At 39.7% G+C, this 17,748-nt stretch overlaps 1 protein-coding gene across 2 annotated transcripts in view; it reads left to right on the top strand.

Moving 5' to 3' along the window:
- The first annotated feature begins 5,981 nt into the window (after positions 1-5,981).
- LOC129778523 (uncharacterized) overlaps positions 5,982-17,748 on the top strand; it is a 28,574-nt gene continuing 16,807 nt past the window's right edge. The window contains exons 1-5 of one of the 2 annotated variants that reach the window (XM_055785469.1): positions 5,982-6,646; positions 15,086-15,148; positions 15,211-15,629; positions 15,718-15,783; positions 15,882-16,562. In XM_055785469.1, coding sequence (XP_055641444.1) covers positions 6,596-6,646; positions 15,086-15,148; positions 15,211-15,629; positions 15,718-15,783; positions 15,882-16,562 — 1,280 coding nt within the window. In that variant the 5' untranslated portion in view covers positions 5,982-6,595. The remainder of the gene's footprint in view (positions 6,647-15,085; positions 15,149-15,210; positions 15,630-15,717; positions 15,784-15,881; positions 16,563-17,748) is intronic. The other variant, XM_055785478.1, reaches the window with a different exon arrangement.

The raw sequence follows: 17,748 nt of genomic DNA, 5'->3' as shown, positions 1-17,748 counted from the left end.
AGCTACTTTTGAACCTCCGCGAGTTATATCCAAGGCACAAATAATCGAGCTAATAAAAATGAACGAACGACGTTTTCAGAATTATTGATATGTTGTAAACTTCAATACAATTCAATTTTACTTCCCGTCAAAAATTGGGTTTTATGATTCTGAACGCTAGAATTATGTTATCAAAACAACTGAAAAAAAAACGAATTAAACAAACTACAACATTCATTTCATTCGAGTTCGTTTATAACTTTAAGCGGGTAGGAAAATTGCACGAAATTTCAGTTAATTCCAAAATATCAGTTGATTTGAGGTTGATTTTCTGGCCCCGTTAGTAAACGAGTACTGTACTTGAATGAACATTCTTCAACTGTCGGGCTTTGTTTCTCTCATTTTCCACAGTATCAACGATTTTATGAGAAAAAAAACGTGGCATGAATCATGGCAGTGGCATATGAATATTGGAACTGGCAATGAATTTAAATATTTTGAATAAAAGTTTCCTGATTTTATGATACCTTCATCTTTCAGCTGTGTGTAGCAGGAATCTAACGTCACATAGTAATAAAACATTTCCGCAAAAGGATAGTCATTTGATTTATCTATTGACATGAAGAAGTCAATATAGTGGCTAATTTTTCAAATCGATGTAAATTTGAGTTGTACACATAGAAAGACATTGATTTTAATCGCACCTACTTTCTCTGGAAAAATTTTTGGTTTGAACACAAACAAAAATAGAAAAACCCGGGAATGTCCACTACTTCGTTCGGAAAAAAGTTGACGGATAGTGGACGGAAGCGAAGGTTGCATAGAAAAACTCAAGATAACTAGAAGAACAAACTTGATTAACATGGCGTAGCCTAGTGATCTATAGAGCCAATAGAATCAAAATATACACTCATTAAGTCGATAAAAAAACTGATAACGAAACGATTGTTGTCGGCCACTGAAATATAAATGATATATTTCAAAGCAAAACTTAACCGGGTAAACGTATGCCGTCCGACCTAACTAAAGGATCGTCTCCTATGTTTCAAACTAACCGGGCAATCGATGGAACACAGGTTTGTTTGCGAAAGGCCGCCGCTTCCGTCTGTCTGTCTGTCTGTCTGATTCTTATGTACTCGAAAACTACTGAACCGATCGACATGAAAATTGGTATGTAGGGGTTTTTTTTGGGTCGGGAAAGGTTCTTATGATAGTTAGAGACCCCTCCCGCCTCTCTAAGGCCTGCCATAAAAATGAAACACAAATTTCTACATTACTCGAGAATTAATCAAGCAAACGAAATAAAATTTGGCATGTAGAGGTTTCAGTATGCAAAAAATGTTTCTATGGTGGCTAGATACACCTCCCCCCTCTCTTAGGGGGGGGCTGCCATACAAATGAAACACAAATTTCTGCATTACTCGAGAGTTAATCAAGCAAATAAAACCAAATTAGGCATATCGAGGCAATAAATGTTTCTATGATGGTTAGACACTCCACCTCCCTCTCTAAGGGGGGACTGTCACACAAATGAAACACAAATTTCTGCATTACTCGAGAGTTAATCAAGCATATGAAACCAAATTGGGTATGTGAAGATTTTAGGGTGTAATAAATGTCTTTATGGTGGTTAGATACTCCACCACCCTCTCTAAGGGGGAGCTGCCATCCATACGAAACAATTTTTAATCTAGCAAATAAAACCAAATTATGCACATAGGGGTTTAAGGGGGCACAAAACGTTTCTATTCTTCATCGACACTTCTCCTCCCTCTCTAAGGGGCCATACAAATGAAACCCAAATTCCTGCATAAATCGAAAACTAATCAATCAAATGGAGCCAAATTTGGCATGTGAAGGTTTATGAATATGATAAATGTTTCTATGATGGTATGACACCCCTCTCTCCTCTGAAATGGTGAGGGGGTCCCGTTAAAATAATACACATATTTCAACCAAACATATTCCAACCAAACATGACAATTGCTTTTTTTAATGTGACAAAACGCACTCCTATATCATCTTCTATCTATATAAATAAAAATGGATCACCGAATGTGTTGATAAGAGCAAAACTCGAGAAAGGAATTGTCCGATTAAGGGCTGTCTTTATTCTATCATATTTTCTGTATCAAACATTTTTTCCATGTAACGGAGAAACATGTTATTTGCAAGTGGTTGAAAATCTTGAACGAGAATTGTGTCTGAAAATAATCTGATATTATAATGACGAGTTTTGGTAGAAGTACTAGGAATTTCATAATAGAAGGTAATTTTTAAGGGTAAAGGGCGATCAATGATTAGTTCTGCGATTGGACCTATGAATGTGCACTTAGTAAGCAAACGTGAATGTGATAACGAAAAATAAATTTTGGGCGAGACGAAGTTTTCCGGGTCAGCTAGTATATTATACAAATGCTATACCAATACCAATAGTACCACATTTTCTGTTATTTTCAAGCTCATTTAATGTAATAAATCGAGAAGCCACAACATGTGCTAAAAATTAATTTTGGGTGTATAAACAGACGCAGACGCACGACGCACGCAGAATTGCTTTTTTTTCAACTTGGAGAATTCCACCTATTCACATATTCAGTCAGAAATCAACATAATGTTGTTGAACTGCGATGTCAAAAACGCATTCAATTGGCGATCTAACGCAAAAAGTAAACGATCGGTGAGACATCTGGATTTTGTTTTTGAACTAAGAAAATGATGCTAATGCAACCTAAAACTCAAAAACAAATCACGTATATTTTACTTCCGGGCTTTCTAAGGTAGTTCTCACATGCAGGAATCGTTCATTTTTCTACTTGTGTTTGATTGTGCTCTCGAATTTCCTTCTTGTCCATTGTCAACATTTTTATAGTTTTCACTACTGAAAGAGGTAAATAAATAACATGTTACATATAAAATTGCGCAGAATTAAATTTCTTAGAAACTCATCGCAATCAAATATTCTTTTATGATTATAACATTGCAATTTGTGGAAAGAACTACAAACCTTCCATAAGCTCACATGGCAAAATTTAAAACCATCATCACTTTCACAGCAGCGCCGCCTAGGTGTAGATTTTCGTTGACGGCGGAATGGTGTCGACATCTGGATACGACATTAGTTTGTATGAGTCCAACTATTATCTATCAGATTAGTCGGCCCTAATGTAGTTTTAAATTGCTAAAATTTGTATGAAATTTTTTTCTTGGCGTTATTTACCTACAAGAAGTACGTTGTTCTGATCCTAATTTAAACTTTTTCGTATGAATTTTCAGATATTCTCACCTAAAGTTACCACTATAATATGAAATTATCCTTAAAAACAATTTTTGTACGATATTTTTTCATTTCACTACATTGCAAGAAAAAGTGATTTTCATTTACATAGAGTACCAATTTTATTTGGGAAAAATAATTTTCATTCATAATTTTTATTTCAAAAGTGTGTTCATTTCTTCTGCAAACCCATATTGTCATGCCTACTCCCTTATTTCGTAATACCAGGGACAGACATACAGCTGTACTAAAGGGTGTGTCACATCAAATTGCATCACGGAAAAACTCTGTAGAAATTCGCCCAGTAGACCGATCCTTTTGAAAATTTTGGACAGTAAAATAAAAACTATTGAACAACTTTTGGCATTTTCTATTTATTCATACTTCGAGCCCAAGCCCGTATGCTCGCACCTTCCTCTTTACCCCGTCCATAAGGTTCTGTACAACGTCAGGTTGTAGTTTTTTTTGAACAGAAATCCATTTTCTCTTGAAGTCCGCCTCAGATTTGACAACTTTTGGGTTCTTCCGGAGGGCCTGCTTCATAATCGCCCAATATTTCTCTATTGGGCGAAGCTCCGGTGCGTTGGGCGGGTTCATTTCCTTTGGCACGAAGGTGACCCCGTTGGCTTCGTACCACTCCAACACGTCCTTTGAATAGTGGCACGAAGCGAGATCCGGCCAGAAGATGGTCGGGCCCTCGTGCTGCTTCAATAGTGGTAGTAAGCGCTTCTGTAGGCACTCCTTAAGGTAAACCTGCCCGTTTACCGTGCCGGTCATCACGAAGGGGGCACTCCGCTTTCCGCAAGAGCAGATCGCTTGCCACACCATGTACTTTTTGGCAAACTTGGATAGTTTCTGCTTGCGAATCTCCTCCGGAACGCTGAATTTGTCCTCTGCGGAAAAGAACAACAGGCCCGGCAGCTGACGAAAGTCCGCTTTGACGTAGGTTTCGTCGTCCATTACCAGGCAATACGGCTTCGTCAGCATTTCGGTGTACAGCTTCCGGGCTCGCGTCTTCCCCACCATGTTTGTGATCTTTTTCACTGACGGAGCATCCATTTTTGCCGTTCTTCACCTTCCAGTCGATGGTTAGGTTCTCGAAGTATCGTTTTAGTACTCTGCTGACCGTGGATTGGACGATTCCCAGCATCTTACCGATGTACCGATGTGACAACTCCGGATTCTCGAAATGAGTGCGCAGGATTAATTCACGACGCTCTTTTATGTTCGACGACATTTTTCGAAATTTACGAAAAATTGACAGTGAAGCATGGCCAACGTGATCTATACACTCTTATCTGATTATAAGCGAAAGCTGAAGATATAATTCCTAAAAATTAAATTTCTACAGCGTTTTTTCCGTGATGCAATTTGATGTGACACACCCTTTAGCGCTGTACGTGTACAGCGTTGTACGAGTACAATCGTAGCATGACAGACATACTTTGGTTGTTCATTGTACCGCATGTCAAACTGACAATCAGGAATACAACCAATTTTCATCACATATTTCAATGAAAAAGATTTTTATTTAGCGTCTAAACTATCAAACATAACAAACAAGTCTCCAATCTGAGTTATTATCTCAAGAGAAAGTCAATGAAAAGAATTTTACCAAGTGTTTTTATTCGGTTTGTTCATGCTACCCACCACTAACCGTCTATGGCGCTGCGCACAGTACAACTGTAGCCATGTACAGCGGTGAAACAGATCGGTACAGGTACAGCGATTATACCGAGTTGCTTGCATGGTTCTAGCGCTGTACATGGTGACAGACATGACAAGACCAAGGCGCGTAGAAGTATATCCTAAGGTGGGCCAACTTGCTAAAATCACTCTTCAGCCATCTTGGAAGTCTACTGTGTTTTGTTTGTAAACAAAATACAATACGCTTGTGTCCAAGCTCGCTCGTGATCAGTCTGTCTCTTTCACGCTTCAAGGAAATAATTTCCCTTCTGCTTTCTTCCGTACTGTTTTCATATACCGCTCCCCTAACCCACTTAGTGACGAAACGGCCTCACCTAGTACCATAGACCCGTCTTGGACAAGACATACATGGTGACAGACATACAATACGCTGTACATGGTGACAGACATACATAGCGTTGTACGAAGTACAACGCTAGTACAGTTGTATGTCTGTCATAAGCATAATACGAAGTTCAATGCCGTCAACGCGGATAGTATTATAGCACCACCCTTATGGAATGTAGTGTTCTGCTCGGAGGATGAGAACCCACCTCGAGCAAGTTCTCTCATTTTGAGTGACAAGAATTCGTCTTGTATACGTTCAAAACATATTTGGCAAACGATAGATGACAGCCGTTCGTACATTCCTAATTGATTAACGTGTATTCTCTTATCAATTATCCCTACGTAACGCATTCCGTTACAGCTGTGGAAAAATTCACGATTTATCAGTGATTTGATTCAACATCATTTTATCAAATCAACCCTGACTGCGTTATCGTTAGCTAGATTGCTAGATTTAAATAAACAAACACAATAATGAGAGCTCTTTCTCTTTTTTCGCTCTTTCCCACAAATTGAGCAGCTCATCCAACAACTCCCTCTTGCACTCACTGGCCAAGCTTCAAAGTGAGTGACGTAATGTCCACAAACAACCCTTGGAAGCAGGCGGTACGCATGCGCTGCGGTTCTGCACCCATCACCACCCAACCACCCCTCCCGATACCCATAAACACGCAAACGACGAATAATTTTCGTACGTTCACTTCTGTCTGAAACCAAAATCATATTTTCATTCGTCGTTCGTCGCACAGCTGCTCAAGAGCTTTTTCACGAATCGCGGTCGTTGTGACGGAAGCAATACACACGGGAGAGCATAAAGGGGAAAACTTTAATTCTGTAGAATCATCCCCGAGGAATTTCCCTCCCCCCAGGAACGGTTCCAACTGGTCGGATTAGTGCATTCATTTGGTCAGTGTCCTCATTCAGGTGAAAGAAAACCCAAGTTCAATGAATCGCTCGATATGAAAATAGTGTAAAATTCGCCTGGTGTGAAGGGAAGCAAAGTTTCACAAGACGGGAAAAAGCTTCATTTCCTGTCAATTAATCGGGACCCGACGGGAGCGGCCTGCGAAGCCAGAGGGGGAGAAAAAGCTAAACTACTACCAGACGACGACGACGAGGATGGAATACATTAGAATTCAGTCGAATAAGAAGTGCACTCGGAAGTAAAGCGAAAATTGGATTCTGATCACTGCCACCCAATAGAGGCAGCAGCAGGAGCAAAAAAAAACAGTACAGCGTTGAGAGGAGTGTTCCACCGAAGGTGGCGACCCGTTGATATCCGTAACAGGGAGTCATATCACCACCATGTCATCACTGGAACACGATTGTAACGCTCCGGTGGATCCCAGAGTGCAGGTGAGCCGAGTGACATTCAAATTAGGAAATTCTCGCCCCGAATGGCGTAGAAAGTCCGATACCGAAAAATGGATTATATGAACAAAAAAAGGGGTGGTTAGGGGGCTTTTGCAAAAAAAAAACTGACTCTGGATACAATCAACACCAAGTTTCGATCGGTCGGTTTGGTTGGGGGCTGCATGCGAAATGGTGTCGCGATATTTTTTTTCGGTTTTCATTTCGGCGGCTGAATTATATGCTGCAATGAAGGAAACATTAGCCTGATGTGTATGAAATGTGATGAGACAGGCATAACAGACAATTTGCCGATTCGATCATTGTTTTAATTGGTTTGGTGTTATGGGTTGGCGGAGAATGGGGAGACTGATTGTGCAACAAATTTGCGGTCAACTCAATGTGGAGTTTTTTTTTGTGGATGGAAAAACAATTCGTTTTCTGGTATTTGCTAAAATCGAAGCCATAAATGCCCGAATTCCATTCCAGTATTTATTTTTTTGTCAATTCGAATTTTTGATATGTTCTCATTTTCGAAGCGAACATGTGTTTTGTTTGTGTTTTAACTACGGTAGAGCTTTTGGGGATCAAAGAATCGGAATACTTTTATTGGTTTAAATATATGGGTAAAACAGCTCAAGTTCAGCAGTATTATCACGGTTCATCTTCCTGAAACCACAGTAACGACATTTTCATCGTTCCTCTGTTTGATGGAATTTAGTACAGACAGCATTCCAAATTCGACCAGAATAGACTCCAGCTCATATTGGTCCAGAGAATGTAATATTATCTGCCGTAAGCAGTCCTACTGTCCTAACGCATCAGGAGGAGGCAATCGGTAGATGCATATTCAGGTACCTTACCACTCAATGAAGTGTGTCGTATTACGTTACCCGACGTTTAGGATTGTCGTAATGGACCCATTTTTCATTGCCAGTAACGATTCGATGCAAAAAAAACCCTTTCTATTATGCCGTTGAAGCAGTTGTTCGCACGTGAAAAACGGCGTTCGACGTCTCGTGGCTTCAATTCATACGGCACCCAATGTCCTATCTTTCGGATCATTCCCATTGCTTTTAAACGATCGGATATGGTTTGCTCAGCTACTGCAAGAGTATCTGCAAGTTCATGATGCGTTTGTGACGGATCTTGATCGAGTAAAGCTTCCAATTCTTCATCTTCAAACTTTTTTGGCGGTCTGAAATGTTCTTCGTCTTCCCAGCCAAAATTACCACTTTTAAACCATGCAAAACACGTCTGACACGTTGGCTCAGTTGGAGCATGGTCACCATAAACTTCCACCAAAATGCGATGATTTTCCGCAGCTTTTTTCTTCATATTGAAATAATGGAGTAACACTCCCCGCAAAAACACTCTCGTTGGTACAAAATTCGCCATATTCGAAGTGGCAAGAAGCTATGTTGTTTACGCTTCAACTCTTTGACACATACTGAAAAAGACGTGCAATGACAGTTGCTTGTCTGGAAATGACAGTAGAATGTCTGGAAATTTGATTCACTGGAATAATAATCAAGTTACGCCATCTGTTGTAAAACCGAAGAAACTTACCGGTACACCTAATATTCAAGAATTCGGCTCTTTTAAACATCTGTAACTGAGCCTGATACAAAAAAATCCAAACGAGTCATGGCGACCGTTACATTGTAACGAAAGCCTGTAAGTAACAACAACGCCTACTACTCAGAAATGAACAAGCCCAGGAGGCTGAAAGTCACTGAAATATAGATATACAGCCATTCCATGCCAAACTGATATAGTGGGTCTCAGATTTTCGTAAAAAGTGGTACTTTTGTTCCTTTTCGCAAAACATTAGACACGTATCTTTTAACTTTTTTTTTATTAGGGTGCCCATTTTCATTTTAGGGTGACTCGAAAAATCAACTTTTCCCACTTTTTTCCAGAAATGACTTTTTTCAAAAATTCATAACTTTTGAACTAGTTAAACGGTACAGATTTTTGATATGTCGGCCATCTGTATCGGTTAAAGCTAATTAGCTAGTTTTTCTCGGAAAAATACTATTCTTGCAAAAAGTTGAACTTTGTTTTTGTAATTATCGATTTTTTTTTACTGTCCTGCCATGTAGGCTTTGGAAAAGAGTGGGCTATATCTATATATATATACAGGTCGGACTCGATTATCCGGAGTCTCGATTATCCGGAGACTCGATTATCCGGGATTCGATTATCCGGAATTTTAGACTCGATTATCCGGAGTATTTTATTTTTGATTTTTCTTATTTTTAGATCGGAAATCCTGAATAATTTGTATAATAATTCCATATTGGATAATCAATAAGGACTTGACTAGCCTGACTAGTATAACACAGTTATTTATGAAAAATGCAAATCCAAGATGGCGGCCACTACAAAATGGCGGATTACATATTTTTACAGAACCCCATCAATATGTATATCAAATGAAAGAGATTGACTAGTAGAATACAGTTATTTATGAAAAATGCAAATCCAAAATGGCCGCAACCACAAAATGGCGCCATATATTTTTTTTCACAACCCCATCAATATGGGTATCAAATGAAAGCGTCTGACTAGTAGAACACAATTATTTATGGAAACTGCCCCGTTCCTCATCACTGTTTGATCTGAAATTTAGAACATACCTCTAATGCTACTGTCATTATAAAACTACGTATTCCATGATTTTGAAAAATTCAATTTAGCCACCGCTGGAAAATGGCTGAATGGCTTGACTTGAAGGATACACTACACTATGAACAACATAAATTCGAAAAGGTCGCCCCCACAAATGTATTGTCGACTATGTATTTTTTGCAGTCTCCTCAATATTGGTATCAAATGGAATGATTTGCCTAATAGAATACAGTACATCATCGAAATTTTCCAAAAAAAAGTTAGGTAAGCAATAAAAATCAAAAAAAAAGTTGAATGGCTTTATTGAAGAGAAGTATACTAATGATACAGATAATTTACTAAAAACTGGAAAATAAAATGTGCAGAAAAAAAATGGGTGGGTTATATCTATGATATAACCGCAAGGTTGACGTGGGACTACCTTAGCTTAGCAATCATTTGTTTGTGTTGATTGACTTTTTGATTGAATGAAACAATTTCCGAATTTTATATATTCAGTTGTGAGTAAAAAGATTGAATAAATGCCATATAAGGTCAATCCATGCATTGTGATAGATTATGTTCTTCGTTATAAGTAAATTTAATGACATTTCTTTTACGTTACGACAAAATATGTGAACGGAACAATTATCAAACGATTATTTCATTTTACATTTCCCTCTGAAGGTTGCATCTCTCAAGTGTACGTACTTCTTGAACCGCGAATTCACTTGATTTGATGAATTTCAGGCACTCAGTTTCGATTTTGATATGTACGTCGAACGCATATTGTTTAATCATCGTTTGACAACGGAGAAGGAAAATCAAAAACAGAATCCGAGAGTATTGGGTACATCCCATTCTCAGTGATTCGCACGGCATGTATGTCGGATTCCAAAATTGAGAGCGAATTGAATTATCGATCAATAAACAATCGTCGTATGGCCGCAGGTCAAAACTAGCCAGTACTGATTAAACAGACGGCCGATAGTTTGCCGACAAAACAGTTTGAATGCGGTTTGCCGATACTGAATCGGTGAAGTGTGTGCATATGCATGTCGCTTTGTACTGATTAAGTCGGCCAGTCAAACTATCGGCCAACGAAAGCCTGCAGTCTGCGGGGGCTTTTAGGGAAACACATTTCAATCGGAACAAAAAAAAACCCCGACTTGCATGAATTTTCAATGCCAGTTTCCCCACGCTCCATGAATTTGAAGTCTGTGTTAAGGAAATATATTCCAGCCAGAACAAAAATACTCCTGACTTATAATGCCAGTTTCCCCACGCTCCATTGATTTCAAGTCTACGTTAAGGAAACACATTAGAGTCGCAACAAAAATGCCCACGACTTACATGTATTCGCAATGCCAATTTCCCCACGCTGGATTTAAAGTCCGTGTTAGGGAAACACATTTCAGTCAGAACAAAAATACCCCCGACTTTCATGTATTGGCAATGCCGATTTCTCCAACGCTGCTTGGTTTTGAAGTCTGTGTTAGGGAACACATTTCGATGAGAACAAAAGTCCCCATACTTTCATGTATTTGCCATGCCGATTTCTCCAAGGCTGCTTGGTTTTGAAGTCTGTGTTAGGGAACACATTTCGATGAGAACAAAAGTCCCCATACTTTCATGTATTTGCCATGCCGATTTCCCCAATGCTGCTTGATTTTGATGGCTGTGTTGGGGAAACCGTCAATCGGGCCAATCAAAGCGAGGTAGTTAGGGCGTTTATATAACGCTCAACGTTTTACAGTAACTCAATTGTTTATCTAATGAAAAATAACATTTTATTAATTGCGATAGATGCGTAGAAATATTCCCTATCAGTTGATGCTAACATCTTTCCGATCCACTAAGAAATGCTCGAGTTATAAGCATTCGGAATCTTTCATTTTTTCCTGCATGTTCTGTGTTTAGATATTCATTTTACCCCCCATATACTCCGGTTAGACGTAGTCCCACGTCAAAAACTTTTTAAGTTAAACGGTTAATGTGTAGAGCTAGAAGATAATTAGGCAAGTAGCAGTTAGTAGTTATCGCATCCGTTCCTTCATTAATCTAGGGCAATGATGAGACTAAAATAAAATCGTGGGGTATATGATGAAACAACTAACTGTGGATAATGGAAATCTCACGTTTATTTCTTACCTAATTTTCTTCGGAATATTTTCATGATGTACTGTATTCTCTTAGTCAAATCATTTCATTTGATACCGATATTGAGGGGATTCCAAAAAATATATAATCGACCATTTAGAGGCAGCGACCTCTTTGAATTTATGTTGTTCTCCAAGTCAAATCATTCAGTTTTTTTAGCGACGTCCAAATACGCAGTTTTATAATGACAGTAGAACTAAAGGTGTATTCCAAATTTCAGATCAATCAGTCAACAGAAACGAGATCAAGTTTATATTAAAGTGGGACAAACCTACAAACATTCGTACAGGTCAAGCTGAATGAAACCATTTAAAAAGTAATTAGTTGTTTGGGAACTGCGGCCATCTTGGATTCGGATTTTTCATGATCTACTGTGTTCTACCAGTTGAGCACTTTCATTCGATACCCATATTGATAGGGTTTTAAAAAATATATGGCTCCATTTTGTGGTGGCGGCCATTTTGAATTTATATTTTTTTATAATTAACTGTATTCTACTAGTCAATCCCTTTCATTTGATATACATATTGATGGGGTTCTGAGAAAATATGTAATCCGCCATTTTGTAGTGGTCACCATCTTGGATTTACATTTTTCATTTCAAGTTACAAAGTCACAAACATACAAACGGATCAAGCTAGATAAAACCATTTAATAAATAAGGGCAAATCATATTTATATTACGTTTACCGAGAGAAAACTCGTTTTTTATGATTCGATTATCCGGAGTGAAAAAAAAATCAATACTCCGGATAATCGAGTCCGACCTGTATATATAGAAAATTTCGTGTCACGGTGTTTGTTACCGAACTCTTCCAAAACGGCTCGACCGATTTAGATGAAATTAGGCACAAAAAACTTGGTAGACATGAGAATAGGTTGTCAACTATATATAACACCGCTATGATAACGATTACTATATATTCAACACCAAAAAAGGTGGCCAATAGAGAATTTTTTTTATGAATTATTTTTTTGCGCTTTCCCTAGATTCGGATTCTAAAATACAAAAAAAAAACAAATAAAACACATATATTTTTAATCGCGTCTTTAATACTTTTGCATAAACAATATACAAATATTTAAACCATCGTTCATTTTTCAAATGGAACCAAATTATTTACGTTGTTAAATGACAGATGGCGCTACGTTCGCTTCATCGAACTTGCACAAGTAACATCAATTCGTCAAAACCAGGTGCCTAGCCGGCGAGCCTTTTTGCTTTTTGAATGTATGCAAGAAATGATTGAAATTTCTGAAATCACACATGCTCGGATTGCAAAATTAAAATCCTGATAAAACCTTTTTTGTCAATCCTGATAAAACACCAACTGAAGAGCACATGTGTATATCCAATGCGAATGTTGTTGAAGACATTGCTGGCGACTGCACAGCGACAAACACAAACAACATATCCACTAGCAATAATTTATATGGCAGAACAATGTTTGCCGGGTCAGCTAGTTTTTTTTAATATTTTTTCTTGAAAACTCAGCTTTTTTTACATAACATATCTGAAAATCAAAGAACTTCACATCGGAACTTACCTCCTTGATGGAGGACGTAAAGTAACTGGTTCCCTGCTAGTCATTGCCATCAGGCGTTGAATACATCCTTTTTTTTGCCTCATTTGTTTTATTTCAGCCTATTTTTGCCCCATTTGTTTTTTATTTCAGCATATTAGTTATAACAGAGCCGAATTTCAATCGTGTACATGTCACATGGTTATCATATCTATAATTAGCACATTACACAGTTGCCATTTTTCGGCGTAAGAGAATTCCTTCTATACCATTGCATATGGCACATTTCCACAGTAGCCATTTAGGCGTAAGGGTATTCTTTCTGTTCTTCCATTATCCAGTTAAACCACCGGACAGCGGAGACAGTTGATATGATCATTGTTGAGTTATTAATAGAACGGCAGCCCGATGTGTCTTGCAGAGCAGAGCAGTTGTATGGATGAATCGATCTTATTTCGACCGTGGATCGTTCTCCATCACTGGTTATTATTGCGTGGACGTAGTTATTCTGTAACAACACGAAGATGGTCAATGAGGGCCCTTAATTTAGAACTCACGATCGATCGCTTACTAAGCCAATGTGGCTACGGAGACCCCCCAATTGAACAGATCTTGTCGCCCATGACAACTGCAGCGTTCCGCTTCTCCGGAAAAAATCATTCTCTATCACTTTCAACCATTATTTCTAGGTCACAGATGTACATCTCCGCTAGGTATTTTTTCACTGTCCGGCCCGTTGCTCCGACCTCCCGGTCCAAAGCCCGGAACGATGTAGCCACCTTTGCCTTCGTCTTCTTCTTTAGCTTCAGCTGCAGTTTACGATCGCATAGCACCGTCGAACGACCGGAACCAGCTTTGTTTTCAATGCTATCATTTTTCTCCAGAAGTGTAAGGATATTATAGATACCAGAACGGGCGTATCCGGCGTACTCACAGTACTTGACGATGTCCACTTTCTTCGCAAAGGGATGGAGCTTCGCATAAATCATGGAGCGCAGTTGTTTCACTGTTTTCGCCATAACTTCCGCAGTTTAAATGATAGCGCTGTCAAATTTTGTTTCAAAACTCATGGGTTACTATGATTCACGATGCTCATCACCAGGTGTTAAGGTGAACGCATGCAAAATTGATAAAATTTGTCCATTTTTTAAATGCAAGCATTAAGCATCCGAGAACTGCTCGGTATCTGTTATCACCGAGATGGCTGAATGACTGATATTTTACAATTCTAGATCTAGAAAGCAAAAAAGAGAGCAGGTTTCAGGGCATCTACCCTTAATGAGAGGCAATATTTGAGAGTTTTCCGATGAAACACGATCGCGTCGTTATGGACGATGAAGCGTGATTTCTGGAATCATGAACAAAAAAAATTTCCTAAAAAGTAGTGCTTCCGGAAAGGGTTGTTGCCTTTTCTGGAGTAGCAGTAGATTCATTACCTTATCTGGCCCAAATTTCCAAGTCGTCACTATTCAATTTTTTTCAAAAAGTTATATAACAACAATTGTAGTTCCGAAGGAGTGGAATCTGGCCAATATTCCGTAGCATAGGCCATTGATGCCGTTGGTCGATTGTGAAGGGCAAACTAAAGGAGAAGAGTTTGTTCAAGAAGTTACCAATACTGTTTCTGTACTCTTGAATGATGTATAAAAACACAAATTATACCAATGTCAATGCCATTTCAAAATACAGTTCAAGATATTCGAAAAAAATAAACCGATCCGTTTCTCTTGCCGCAATTTGAAGGTTCGCATCGTTGCAAAAAAATACATAGGATCCATCACTAATTTCAACAGAATAATCATTCAATTTTCCAATCCATAAGCAAAAATCACTGTGCCAGCCTTCGTTTATCGTTGGCAGACGTATGTTAAGCACTTTTCCGACTTTTTCGCATGCCATTTTCCCTTCCGGCAGAGAAAATGGCAATGTGCAATTCACCGCAAAACCCGTCCAACCACCAACCAACGAAACCATTAATCAACCCGCGCATTTACATACACTTCAATGAACACCACAACAAAACCATCCTTCCCGCGGCTTCTATTTATTTTTTTATTAATAGCATTCACTGCAGAATATCTTTATTACCCACACTCATCTCATTATTGTATGTTTTCTTCCTCTCGGCCAAACCCCCCCCCCACTCAAGATCGAACTCGAGAAGCTGAATGAGGCAACAGACAGCATCAACAAGTATGAGGTCGATTTGGAGGTTAGTGTGACGCGGTTTCTTCCACCCGGTCTGTGTTCTCTGAGTTTTTCTTCATTTTGCAGGAAGCCAAAAACGAGTTCCGCGAGCTGCTCGTGGAAAGTGTCGAGAAGATCAAAGCGGTTGCGAAGAAGCTTGGTAATTCGATTGAAACGGCCAAACCGTATTACGAGGCTCGGTTGTACGCGTCCCAGCTGGCCAAGGAAACCCAGCAGTCTGCGTTGAACTATGACAAGGCCAAGTCGGTGCACTCGGCCGCGAAGGAGATGGTCTATCTGGCGGAGCAGGGGTTGGGCGAGAAGTCGACCCTGGATACCGCCTGTCAGGAGATGCTGACGCACGCCACCACTCGGGTCAATGAGTCTCAGAATGAGTGCACGGAGATGCGGAACCAGCTGAGGATTAGCGAGTTGAAGCTGGAGGTGGCGAACAATAGGGTTGCTAAGTTGCATTCGCAGCTGAAGGGCGCCATTCGGGCATCGAGGTGAGACAACCTGCTTGTTACTGGCTGGCCTTTTCCCGGGCTTGAGCTTTATAGTTTATAGTTTTTCGTTCTGCTTTCGGTTTTGTAGTTTGGATGTGCGAAGAAATCTGCTCTTGATGAATTTGCTTGTTTATCAGAATGAGTTGTTGTTTTTGTAAGTATTGTTTCGGTTCTTTTGTTACGAGTAATTCGATGGGTGTTTCTTTTTCTCTTTCTTTTGGAGAACAAACGATATGATTCCTCGCTTTTTAGACCGTACTACGAGCTGCGTGCCAACTACAATGCACTGCTGCTCGAGCACAAGCAGAAGGTGGTCGACCTGGAGGCTAAGGTGTCGGAAGCCAAGATGACCTACAACGAGGCGTTGACTAGCTTGGAGAAGATCTCGGAGGAAATCCACCAGCAGCGGAAAGCACGCGCCAGTAGCATCGACGAGGATGCATCCTCGTCTTCGTCCTCGGCTACCCATCCGAGAAATAGTCAGCTCACGGGAGTGGCCAACCAGATATTCGGAGCGATGTATCTGCCCTACAACAGTGCGGCCCCCACGGCGAGAATTGAATGCAGCGATGAGTATCTGGAGTTCCCGGCGAAACTGGGACTCAAATCAAGTCCGATCAAGCAGAAGTATCTCGACAAGCTGGATTGTCCCCACTTGCTGAAGGATTTCGCGCGGAAAGCCAGCCCCGGCGGGGAGAGTGACTCCGATAACAACTATCTGTTTTCACCGAATCGAACGATCGATGACATCACCAACATGTCCTCGGAGGACATTGAACAGTGGACGGAGATTCGACTGTCCAACTCAAACAGTAGCAGTTCCGGGTATTCGCAGCATAACTCGCTGGCGCTGGAGGATGACGGAGCGACGTTGCCACAGGTGGTTTCCGACACGACCGACACGGACTCAGATGATAGCAATTCGGGGCCGAGGTAAGTAGTTTTTAAGATCTCGAAATGGTATGTTTTGATTTTCAATGGCGAAGATTGCAGTTCGTTGTGTGTGAAATCCTGCCCAAATTTTTTATCCGTTATAACCAGTTAAAGGTGTAGAGATAAGTAATAGTTGCTACCTCAACTGATATTTATTTTCAACATTATCCACAAAAACAGCAGGAAGTAGCCTCACTGCAAGCTGCTGTTGATTGAACACGGATAGAAATTATTCATCATTTCATTCAACATTTCTTCGTAGAATACTTTTTCACAGAAACGAACTTGAAATTTAGTTCGCATTTCAAAAATTGCACGAACTAAGAGGCTATAAGTTCATGCACCAAAATATATATTTTTATTAGGGCTCATATGGCGTCAGCCTAACGGGGCCGGGAGTTCAATATTTTGACAATGTTTGCTTACAACTATGTTAGTAATATGTAACCGATTACTCGCGGTTGGCTCGAGGTTAGTATTACAAGTGTTCTCATAATTGGGATGTTGCAGTCTTCAGTGCTCTGTACGTGTACCCGACATGGGATACTTTCTATTGGGACGCAGCTGACCGTTAATCAGCAACGACCCCCTAGTCTGCACCTCATATCTAGCGTGGTGCGTCTTTTTCGACTCAAGGAATCCAGGATAGAATGATCACTAGCCGGCGCAATCATCAGCTCGTGTAGAGTTGTCATGAGCGGTACAACCTTTGGCTCTTGTTGAATCATCAGTGGACTGCACAACCTTCGGCCCGTGTATCTGTAAAGAGTGTGTGCATGTATTGCCGCGACTAAGTAAAAGTTTATAGATCGTTCATGCACATTTTGCAAGTCTGATTAAATAATCCTTGGTTTCGTTCAAAGAAAACATTCTCTGAATAGAAAGAAGCTTTCTATTTTTTTTGCGTGCATGTTGGCAATTAAAGCACAGCAGTGGAACTCCATACAATTCACTGACTAAAAAGTGTCCACATTTTCATCGCTTGTTTACGTGAAGAATATATTTTTTTCAGGCACACTTGGTTTGAGAGTGTATGGATTTCTAGCTGTCTTGACGCAAGGTCTTTAATGAAAAATGAGAAGATGGGAAGGTTTATATAAACATGTTTATAATTACATAAGTTTATTCAAATATTAATATTGCCCTTATTTAACTATTCAGTGCAATTTTATCAAAATTTGAAAGA

This window comes from Toxorhynchites rutilus, chromosome 1 (genome assembly GCF_029784135.1).
Source record: "Toxorhynchites rutilus septentrionalis strain SRP chromosome 1, ASM2978413v1, whole genome shotgun sequence".
Classification (NCBI taxonomy): domain Eukaryota; kingdom Metazoa; phylum Arthropoda; class Insecta; order Diptera; family Culicidae; genus Toxorhynchites; species Toxorhynchites rutilus.
Note: the sequence above shows the minus strand (reverse complement) of the source record. Positions and strands in the feature narration are given on the sequence as shown.